General features: G+C 38.7%; 1 protein-coding gene across 1 annotated transcript in view; it reads right to left on the minus strand.

The window, feature by feature from the left end:
* The window catches only part of LOC120802657 (rho GTPase-activating protein 26-like), a 93,084-nt gene that overhangs the window by 2,560 nt on the left and 78,475 nt on the right, over positions 1-12,049 (minus strand). Inside the window, exons 21-23 of the mRNA XM_040150711.1 lie at positions 3,864-3,899; positions 3,606-3,716; positions 2,351-2,442 (exon numbers count right to left, since the gene is read on the minus strand). Coding sequence (XP_040006645.1) covers positions 2,351-2,442; positions 3,606-3,716; positions 3,864-3,899 — 239 coding nt within the window. The remainder of the gene's footprint in view (positions 1-2,350; positions 2,443-3,605; positions 3,717-3,863; positions 3,900-12,049) is intronic.

Here is a 12,049-nt window from a genome sequence, read left to right on the forward strand (position 1 = left end):
GTTTTCAATTTGAACAATGTTGTGTTATCTTTGACATTCCTGAAACCAGTAGTGATGGCCTTTCACTGTTGATGTGGAAAACGATTTAGGAGATAATTGCCAACATTAGCATTTATTTGAAGACATGGTAACTGCCACCTGATGAATGTAAGTTGTAAAACGTTAACAATATTGTGGGAATTTGTGTGCACTGATGACTAATTTCAAAAGCATACATTATTAATTTGGGGGCAAGAATCAAGTAATTCAAAAACACAAATGAGAAATATCTAATTCATTGCTTGTGATATTTCCATTCTTTTTATGTGGTGTTTCCTGCTCATAATCTTGGAATATACTGTACAGTATCAGCCTGTTTATGGCGCAGTGACATTCCTCCGTTTTCTGTTGGCTGAGTGAGAGAGAGGTAGAAAGAACGGATGTAAACATAAGGTAGGAGCTGATGTTGAGTTTATAAAATGAAATCCAACAAAGAAAGGCTGATTTGGATTTGAGGGTATGTCAAGTGTCCCAAGGGCTCTCGTATAAGTCGACTACACTGCAGAGCTTGACATGTACAGTATGAACTACAGTAACAGTGTGATTCTGAGGAAGCAGTGTAACTTAATTGCGTGTCGCTGTGGCGTGCAGTATGTGGTCATGTTCTGGTTAAAGATCACTACGCAAGAAGTCCTCTGGCGAGATATGGCTGAAAGCAGCAGGAAATTAAAATGAACGTCTCAACAGGAGTAAGTGTGTTCACCACATTTCTTCCTCGCAGGGATACTAACTTACAAACCAGGCTACCTCAGATTACATCGCAGAAAGAAACCAAATGTGAACTGAACATGAGACAGTGCACAATGTTTTCATCTGTATTTGGTCTTCAATGATATGCCTGACTAACAAATGTTAAAAAAAAAAAAAGTCTTTGATTTTGGTTTGTGCAGCAACATATGAATCAAAACTGTGGTAATATTGTGTATAACGACTAAAACAAACACATTTACACATTGTAATGTTGCTTGTGACTGCAAAAAGCATTGTGAGGCTATATGAGGGAGTATGAGCTCCGTTGGGACAGCTGGGATGCTCCATCCTTGGCTAGCCATTAGCAGACAGGGGTGTTGGGATACCTCTGCAGGGATCACATGTCCCCAAGCTCACATTTTGACCTAAAGGGGTCCGATGACACTGCCTGGCACTGCAACTCTCAACAGTCTTTACGCTGCTAACTCTATTTAGGGTCTGGGAGTCTGAGAGACCATGTGTCAAGAGGCATGACCAAAACAGTGAATCCCTACCGATCTTGAGTGTGTGAGTGTGTGTGTCTGTTTATAAAAGTTATTCACTTCAATTGTTATTCTGCTTGATGAGAAGTGTTAGCAGCACAAGTACTGCTTAAGTAGCTTTACCGTCCTTACATTTGTGCCAATCTGGCCTTCATGGGAGGAGGTGAGCAAAAGAAAACTGCGGAGAGATAAACGTGATTTACAGTTTTGGGAGCTCGAGGTTGGAGAGCCTGAAATTAGAAGACCCCAGAGCGGACTGTCTGATGAGATGCCTACAGTGAGGGGAGGTGAAAAGGAAAATTAAAGTCAAAGAAAGAAAGGAAGCTGCTGAAAAATATAAATAATGTTTTCACTACTTTCCTGTACCAACCCCTATGTGTGCTTGTTTAGGGTTCTTTCGCCTACTGTATATACTGTATATACCTGTTTTTGCCCAAAAAAAAGCAAATGATTCCTCCACCTGAAAGATATTAAGTTCTTGGCTGTGTGCTGAAACAAAGCATTGCACTTGACTGCATCTGTTACAGTCCAGTCTCCTTGCCAGCCTTTAATATTCTTGGGAGAAGTATGCAATGAAAGCAGTTGTACATCCAAGCTTATTTGGAAGCCAGGTGCTGGATAAAAATACACTTAACAAATGGAAAAAAATATATCACACCCTGTGGATTCAGGCTCCCAGTAATTAATTGCATGATATCAATTAAAAAGCTTCTTCATACAACTCCAGTGCACCGTCCTCTTTTCTCCAGCATGACCACCACACATTACCAAAGGAAAGACTTTGGAAATTAATGACAGGAGCCATTAAATATCGGTATTGAAATGGTAGCCAAGGAAAAATGGTGTTAGAAGCCTTTCAGTTACAATTCTTTGGGCCAGAAATCTTTGACTGTTTAGATGACTTTGAACATATTTTAATCCCCAACGATGAGATCTGGCACCAAGGCTAAATAAATTAATTCCAGCAAATTCCTGAGGCTGACTTTTTGTTTAAACAATAATTGTTTGTTTTTATACAAACACCAACCCACAGTCTTTCATTTTTTCCTTCCTGCTGGCAAATCCAGAGCCTGACTCACCGTTCTCGAAGATGGTTCCAGCGATGAAGGACAGCTCAGACTCATGCTCTGCCTTGCAGGCATACAGCGCTCTTGCCTTCCTTCCCGCAACACTGGAGACATTAAGAAAGTTAGGAAAATGTTTAACAATGCTTCATTTAGACATCTCAAAATAGACCTAAAATAACACCTTAAGTAACACAAGCCACAGACAGGCAATTACTTTATACAAACTGTTTTATAAGTGCCAAGTGGCTATATTCACACATGATAATAGATGTTTACTAGCGCAAATCAGACTTAAACGATGTGATCCTCTTGGACTGTAATGGATTTCATGTTCTAGTTCTGTTTTTTTTTTTTGTTTTTTTTTTATTGGACACATGCTATATAATTTACATTTATACTACAGTTTTCTCCTCTTACAAATAATTTTTTATATTCCTGTAACTTATACTGCATCAGGCTACACAACCTGCTAACTGCCATGTCGAGGTTAGTGGTTGGAGGAAAGGCTGGGATTTTCAGAGTGCAAAGCAGTGGCAAGGTAGACCAGCTGTTAACAGCTTCTGCAGTAGCCCCAGGACACTTGAAGCTTGAAAAGTGAAGCAACATCCAAATAAGGTGCATTTTTATTCCAATTTAAGTAGAGACGCTTATATAAGAATGACTGCTGCCTAATCTTTGCAAAATAGTTAGTTCATTAAGATGCTCTATTGATCCCCGAGGATCAACAAGTTTAAATTCCATCCCTTCACCGGGAAGGTAAGTGGTCATAATCCACACCTCGAAGCTCTTAGGGAAGAAGTGTCTTGCTGAAGGTCACTGCAGCTGAGAAGACGCTCGCAGCAGTTAACCTTTAGGTTAAAAAGCTTTTTCTTGAATTACTTTGCTGTCCCTCATGAATTCAAAGTAAACTGCCGACAGTCGCAACATCTGGCAAGATCAATTTTGAAGAGCTACTTAAGTAAATAATAGCATATTAACATATTGCTAACAGCATTCAAATTATTTACTGAATACTACTTGATTAGTGCTTGAATCTAATTTCTCAGCACTCCAACACCTCTAGACATGGAGCTTACTGTATAGAAGATCTACAAATATACTGGTTTCATTTATTTTCTTTCCTCTCTTTCACTTCACTGTGTCATCTGCACAAAGGCAAACACCTTTACAACTTAAGAGTTTTCTTGTACAACTACAATCCTCTACTGCTTCACTGTGACTATTAAGATGTTGTGTTTAAACCGTTACACAAACAATGTGGACCAACCTGACAGGAGAGGAGTCACTGGAGGCGGAGGATGTCGGCTGCGGACTTGACGGAGCTGAGAACATCGGCCAGGAGGGAGAGCGTGGTGAGGTGGGGCTTGGAGACGTTGCACTGATGGACACATACAGAAACAATGACACACTGTGGCAGTAGTATACAGGAAAAAAATAAATAAAATTGCATTCGCATACTCGCATACAGTTCTGCACATTATCACCTGTGACAAATGTGACTTTCTTAAATTTAGATTTTCCTTACCTCACTGGTATGCTGCCACGACTCTTTGGGTTGAGCCTGCAAACAGGAATAAAAACCAAAATTAAGTAATCCATCCTAAACAATGAGCCATAAGGTTAAGTATTATAACATTTCTGGACTTGTGAAAACAAAGGACAGCTATTTTAACTAACCTGATATTAATTTAGACATTATGCCTCAAGAGAGATTTCGTTAGTGAATACCTTTCCCACCTCACAGTCCTCTCACTGAGGTCTACTAGCATTACCTTTCCAGTACGCAAGGAACAAACGACAAGTCCACAGACTATACCTTTCAGCTTGCTGGGCAGAAAAAAAAAAAAGAAACTGGACTCCTTAATAGCTCCCAACAGGTGATGTGAGTTGCTTAATGTGCTCCATCTCTGACTAAAATAACAACCTTAATTGAAGGTTAATAGCCATGATGAAGCAAACAGTATGGTGAGCTTTCAAAGTCAAAACAAATGGAGGATTTAGCTGACACCATCATGGATACACTTTGCCCCAATATGGTTCTGGTACCTGATCAATATGTGAACGACTTGCTGCATCTGTAGCCGGGTTAAAGACATGTAACACCAAATCAATGGGACTAACATGTTGAAAGACAAAAAGAATATTTAGATCTGGCTCATCCATCTACTGCAATTACACATAGTTGTAGTGAGACTCTTTCCAGTTTTTAGGAAGAGCGGTTATCTACAGAAATCTAATCTAATTTCCAAATGGTCAGTGGACATGGTGCTGTAACATATGATTCATTCGTCTATCCCAAGCAAGCTGTGGGCCTTCATCAATCGATGGATGGAATTTTTGTCACTCCATCCATCTAACGTGGTTCAGCAAGATCAGCAAGATGCTGATGAACTGACACTGTCAGCCAACAAACACGCACACACATACGCACACACACACACACACACACACACACACACACACACACACACACACACACACACACACACACACACACAGAAACACACATTATGTAAAGGCAAGCCAAAGTTTTGTAACAAGCTTTAAGATAATTTTCCTTGAAAACAATTTTTTAATGATTAACATTTAGCGAGATTATTATGCAGACATCACAGAAAATTTTGACATAAACAAGGCCAGCTGAGTTATGAGGAAACAGAACGCCCACCACTTTGCATTTATGCTGCAGCGCTGACAAAACTCAGCCAAGCTGTTGTGCATCATGACTAACTACTGTTTCAAGCTCAAAGAGATTTTCTGCTGCCTCTGCTTCTCCATTGTGTCATTGTTCTCCCCCATATGAACTAACGTAACATAATGAGAAAGCCTTTAAAGGCTGGCTTATACAAAGGATGTGTCGCTTAGTGCTCAATACAAAGTACATCTATTCGTGCAGTCACTTGCCTGATATTAAAAACCTCTAATGGGAGACAATTACGCATGATTTCTTGTCCGCAGACCTTCATGTTCATATACTGAACAGCAAAGACAATTTGACTCCACTGTCTAAAGGCTTCAAACCTGCGTCTTGAGCCTTTTTCTTCTGATCACCAAGGTGATTTAAGGTGTGAAATCAACAGACATCCTACTTTTGAATAGATTTAACTCTTCAGTGTATTCAGTTTGAAATACACTCAATGCCCTCAGACTGCCCCTATAATCACTGACATGTTGTTGCAAGAAGTGTGTTACATGGTGCTATTAAAGCTCAGCTAGCTAGCTAGTACTTATGTTCAGTTGTAGTCACAACAGCAGCCATGTAACCACACCCCACTGCTAGCTATGAACTGCCTAAATATTTCACTACACAGCTTCAATGAACCGTTTGAACATGGTCATACAGAATGTAATATCATAATAATGTGGAATTTTTCTCTCTAAATTTCATTAAACATGTTGAAATTGAGGGATAAGAGTGGAACCTGCAATAACTGATTTTCTTGGCCACTTTGTTGCAACGGAAAAAGTTGTAAACACGACATTGACATATTCCTATCCTATAAAGTTCATACGACAAACGTGCATGCAAACAATTGCTTATTTACAAACAGATGTCGAACAACATTAGCATTCAGTCGGGTTTCTGTGTATCCAATGAAGGCAAGTCCAATTTTTTTTTTTTGGCCCATTATTTTCGTTTTACGGCCCAAAGCTTTACTGTTTACTTTCAGTCTCACAGCTCTCATTCTGGTCTTTTTTCAAGCTGCAACAGATGTGAAACTCAAATAAACCCACCTGATGCTGCCTTTCCAACACAAACAGCAGCCCAATTTGTCAACTAGCTGCTGAACATAGTGGCGCATTTAGCCAGATATATTTCTCAGGAGTTGGTGGTGAACAAAACAGAGCTAAAAGATGCTAGAAAAGCTCCAGTGAGTTGAGGGGAACTGCATGTTCAGGTGATAAATCTTGGTGGTTTATTTATTAAAAACGAGTTATTTCATACCAGAAAGTCATTTAATCCTTTGTTACTATAAAAATATTGATTTGGTTGATTGATTTATGACTTGATTAACTAAATAGATGATATGCATACACGATTAGCAAAGGCAGAATATAACTACAGTTTTTTTGCCAGTGTCTGTTAGTTGTCGGTGATGTGGTGACTTGAAATATGATTGCCACGGTAACACTGCTATCCTAAGGCGAGACTTGGCAAAACCATGGTATGCCTTTTTCTAGGAACAAAAGCATTATTCACTTACATAACCACAGTTAATACTGTAACTCGTTCAATAACACATAGAAGTGATAAATAAAAGAGTCCATCTGCAGTTTCCAACTGTGTACTCCAGCAGATAATACTGGCTTTAATTCTGTATTGGAATCACATGTTGCCAAGGGACAAATATAGACAGAAGGATGGATTTGAGATAGATTTAAGGTGGAAAGTTAATTCTTGTCCTTGGAAACAGCAGTCTCTCCACATCGTCCACTCAATGGCTGTTTTGGAGCTTTTGATCGTGTCACGCAATCAATTCTGGGTCACTCCAGAATGATGGACGGTTTGAGTTGACAGCATTTTGTGAATATTGGAAAGATTATCAACTTTATAAAAAATGACAATATAATGAATAATTTGCAGATGGAACTTTTGCAGATGGAACTCTGACACAGATGTAAAATAGACAAGAAAAAGACAGAAATAGACAGAAAAAGAAATCCTTTGCAAAAAACGTAGCGTAAATAACTAACAGGTCCGTAAGTACTATTAAGTATAAAAAAGACATTAAGTATAAATAAGACAGAGTAAGCATGTTCAATCAGACACATTTGAGACATTTTATTAACCTGGCTTTGATCATTGTATAGGTCTTGTCTTCTTTTCTGTATTTTAGACATCCATCTTAAAGAAAATACAGCAAAGAGTTGTGGTAATGTGCCTTATTTATTTATTAAACTGTCAGTCTGAGTGACTGTCTCAACAATCCACCTTCTCTCTCCATTTGTCACTCACTGCCTGTCAATGTGCTTTCTCTCATCTTCTTCTTCTGTTTCCATTTCTTTTCGTCCTATTTATCTCTTTCTGACCCATTCATCTATTTCTCCATCCCTCCAGGAGAGTTGGTGGAAAAGACGATTTCCAGCTGACAATCGGGATATTTTTGACAAGATAAATCAATGTTTCCTTTCGCCGGCTTTGAAGAAAGTGAATTTTCCTCTTTCTCATATAAGACTTCCTATTTGCCACCATACTGCACAAAAATAAATACTACAGGTTACAAAGTGGTAACTGGTCTCAGGTGAATTTAGTCTCGCGATCACATTCGCAGTACATCTGACAGCTGATCTGATTAAATTGATCTCTTGTCTATCCCCTCTCCTCCTGACAGGCCATTTATTCACTTTGTCATTACACACCCACACAGTCACCACAACACAAACACTAATGCAAAGGCACACATATCCATCTTGTTATAAGTGAAGGCTGTCTACAACAACAGCTGGTATCTAAAAGTAACAGACAATGCAGGTAGGCAACGCTCACCATTTTTTACAACTTTAATACTAAAAACCATCTCAAATCAAAATGAAACTAATTATTATAACCAATATGGCATCTGCCTGTATAAACTGTATTTGAAACACCGCGCAGTTTTTATCTTCACATTCGCCAGTGTGGCAATTCTCCCGTTCACATCTGTTATTGCAATTACAGAATACAACCTTGGGGAGATCCCCGAAGTAGGAATGTCTCGTCTACTGCCCAAAGGCTGTTCGCACAATAAATCTGCATGACCTGCACATACCAAGTCTGGGCACCAGAAAAAACACGAGGGTGCAAAAAGTTCTGAAATATTTCAGTAATGAGCATCATAAATTTTAGTTGCTACCGATGGCAAACAGGTCTCATTGTGCCTGCCCATTACCTTTATTTTCACAATGACAGCTACTGACAGATACTGCTCACTAAAGTACTACAAAGGACAGGGAAATGATTAGACAAGTTGGGTTGGTTAATAAACTGTGCTGCTTCCTCCCTCAGCATGCACTTCTCTATACAAATGAATATGTGATGCCTTGAGGCCATTATGAGGCGCTGACATTCCTTATCTTTTTACAGTACACCTGAATACTTTAAAGTAAATTCACAAAAAGTAATGTACCTCAAGGGCAGAGAGGACCAGCCCTTTATTTGGCCTCTTATTTATACTTTACCCTGCTCCCTAGTTAGCGCAAACTTCAAACTTCCTCAGTGTTTACTAATGTGAACGCAACTCGAATGTTCCGGCAGATTTTTCACATTAAAGGTCTTTCTATGGACTTCCCATTTGAAACATGGAGCCTCGCTCATTGCTGTGCAGCAATAGCTGGTGGTCAATGTTACAAGAACTCATATTTGAAAATATATTTACAGCAGAGGGCAAGCTGCTGAAGAAGGCAGAGAATAGAAAATGTCACAGAGGAAGTCTACACAGAATTTCTCTGAACTTAATGTCTCTCAAAAAAAAAAAAAAATCAAAAAAAAATCCAGTGTTGTCAAGATTTCCCATTTAAAAACTTAAATTGAATCCCTCAGTTGTGTAATATCCAAAGATCTAAGAGAGTAAGAGAAAGAGAGATGTACCCTGTCTGCATTGTGCTGAAGGCAAATAAAGAAAGAAAAAATAAAATGGGAATGGGAGAAAAAAGTTCAAGCAACAGCTCATCAGTAAAGCAGCAGACACATGTAATCTGGTGACTGGCACCGCGTGTGTGTGAGAGTGTGTATGTGTTGTTATGCTGTGGGGAGGAAATATTTCTCTTACAGCTTTCCTACAAAACGTTATAGCAACGATGGAGATTTTTTTTTTTTTTTTTATTACTCTTTGGTGGTAATTTAACAGCTCTGTTTCTATATCTTTATCTCTAATCTGTTGGCATTCGAGATTTGCTCTTCGCTTCTCTTTTGCTTTTCTTCTCTTCTTTCAAATGCCAGACAGATGGCAGGAATAAATAAAAAAAAACCTCTGATTTATCCCAATTGACAAAAGGAAGACAGAAAGGGACGTTTTGCCATTTACACTTAATGTACTCACCTTAGTATGTCAGGTCCAAGGTCAAGGCCACCCATGTCACCAGTCGCATTAATCACATATGCTAGTGTTTAGTGTATTACTTACTCAGAGGTCACACGGTAAACTTCTACTTCTATTAATGTTTTTTAATCCTTAAAATGTGCGATAACACCTCCAGGTATTTCCCACCTGAAAACAAACTGCGAAAAAGCACACAACAAAAGGTGCTAAGGCCGAAAATAACATCTGCCTCAGGGTAATGTGGAGCTTTCAAAGACCCTGTTGTTAACCTCTGAGCTTTGTTGCTCTCTCTTGTCCGTGATGAGGGTGCAGGCTGGCTGCTCTCGGAAAACTATGATGTTTGGCTCATATCTGGCTCTGGAAGACTGAGGAAACCTGGTCCGGGCTAGGCAACATTTGAAGCCGTAAATGGGCTTTAATAAATCTTTTTTACTAAGGGGTACATCAGCAAGTTAGTACTCAATTCCATTAACCTGGGGGACAGCAGAGGCCAAGATATCCCAAATATTCCAAGTATGAGCGAAGCTCCAAAAACGCTGATTAATACACTACCCCTAATGCTACTAAATGCCATCTTTGTTAAACCCTCCCTGCCTGGTAACACCCACACATTTCAACAGCACCAGTTTGTGATCCAAGTCTTTCTTTTAGTAATGTAGTTGCTTTTCATGTGTAAAAGAAAATTGAAGTGCCCCTTTAACTGGTCAAACTTGAATAGTTTGAATATGATTAGACAAATAGAATAGAATAGAATAGAATTCATTTTACTATAATGAAACAGTAACATTGTAAAAAGGATTTTTTTTCATTTTATTCATGGTTGAACCTGAAGTTGACAAAGGATTCTTTGTTCTTTTGGTCAACACTAACACAATTACTATCACTATCAAGAATAAGTATTAGTTCACTTAGTTATCAACACTCAAAATCTATCACTTTAAAAATTAGGTGTCACTGTTTAAGCTGATGTGAGTTTCAGCTGTAACGAGAACTAATGTTTAGTCCCTAATGATCTAAGTGTTAAAAAGAGCTGCCATTTTTGGCTTTTGACCTTAGGTAAACTAATGCTTGAACTTAAACCCCCATCAGAACTAATGTTGAGGCTCTATATCCTTATTGGAATAAGTTTAGAAAACTCGTACAGTGCACTTGGGCCAAGTGTTTAAACTACGGGTGATATGTGGTCATTTTTCTCTCATTTTCGCTGCTGAACACGAGAATTGTGGTTTTTGTCAAACTAAATTTGATCTGTTATGGTAGAGTACAGTGTTTGCCTGTCTTCAAGCACTTGTAAACATGTGGTTAAATCTGTTTCCAGTAATCTGTGACCAGCAGGTCTAGATCACCTCCTGACTTGTGAGTGAATTTGGATCAGATAAGGATTCCACAAGCCCCAAACATCTTTTCTTTTTTCCCCTTAACCCATCTTCTTCCTTTTTGTTAGATTTGAAAGGGTAAATTAGAGGGCATTACATAACGTAAAGCAAATCAAAGAACCACACACTGTATCATCTAATTCAATAAAATGCAACATGATCCTGTCCCCTGTCCTAGACTGATCCTTTAGTTACAGGTTTCAAGGACAACATGGCACTGTGCACAAAAGGAAATATCTGCTGGAATGATTTTCATCTGATTTTCTACTTTGGTGTCCTGACAGAGGCAAAATCTATTATCCCACGCTGTCCGAGGATTGCCATCCTTTTCAAAAACATTTTATTCAGCATACTGGCGACAAAGAGATTTGGTATTTACTTAAGGTAAAGAGGCAGTTCTCAGTTTTCGGTTTTTCTTAACATTTTTGATAACATGCAATCAATGATTTCTTCTCTCTCTCTTTTTGTAAGAAAGACCTATCGTTCAGTATTTTGATGCACATCTGAAACCTTTTATCACAGAATATTCATTGTGTCATCACCTATCAATTAGCGAAAAATGACTAGCAAAACACATACTCATTTATATAAAAAATTTGCTTAATTAAATCATCCGACATTGGAAATTGTCAGATGCACATTTGTTTGCCGTCGAGTTAGATTGATTCCATCACCCTTTGGTTTCACCTCCATGAGTCTTACAGTCTTTGAGTGTTCTGTACAAAGATAAGTCTAGCGTATGTTTGTACAAAGAGATCAATTTGATTACCATGCATTTGGCATCTTTTCATTTGACTCTGAGTAAGACGACAGACACACATTCCCCACAATAAAAGTCTGTTGCTTTAAAACGACTACCTGCCGCAATTTATGAAAAAGCTCACCATATCGATCTTGGCCATGGCAGCTCCTTTTGAGATTCACACTTTACTGACTATGCCGGCCACATAGATTAGGAACTACACTTTTTTTCTTTTTTCCCCCCGATGTTTTCATTCTGGCCCATTGTTGAGTACCTGAATATCACAGACCAATTTCATATTTGAATGTAAAATAAAATCCGCCGCTGTGTGTCTGTTGACACTAAGCTGGTAGAGTCTTGACTACACACTGCTCTTTTCTCATGCATGAAAATAAAACGCAGCCATAATCCAAGTGCAAAGAGGGCAAGGCTTTCCATCTTACAAATTGCGAGAGGCTAATGACTAACTTGGCTGAGGCTGAGTTAATGATCACACATGCATACATGTAATGCTTACATGAAGGGCCATGTGTATAAAACACTTGACTGCACTCTATTCCATACAAGCATAACC

This window comes from Xiphias gladius, chromosome 17 (assembly GCF_016859285.1).
Source record: "Xiphias gladius isolate SHS-SW01 ecotype Sanya breed wild chromosome 17, ASM1685928v1, whole genome shotgun sequence".
Lineage (NCBI taxonomy): Eukaryota > Metazoa > Chordata > Actinopteri > Istiophoriformes > Xiphiidae > Xiphias > Xiphias gladius.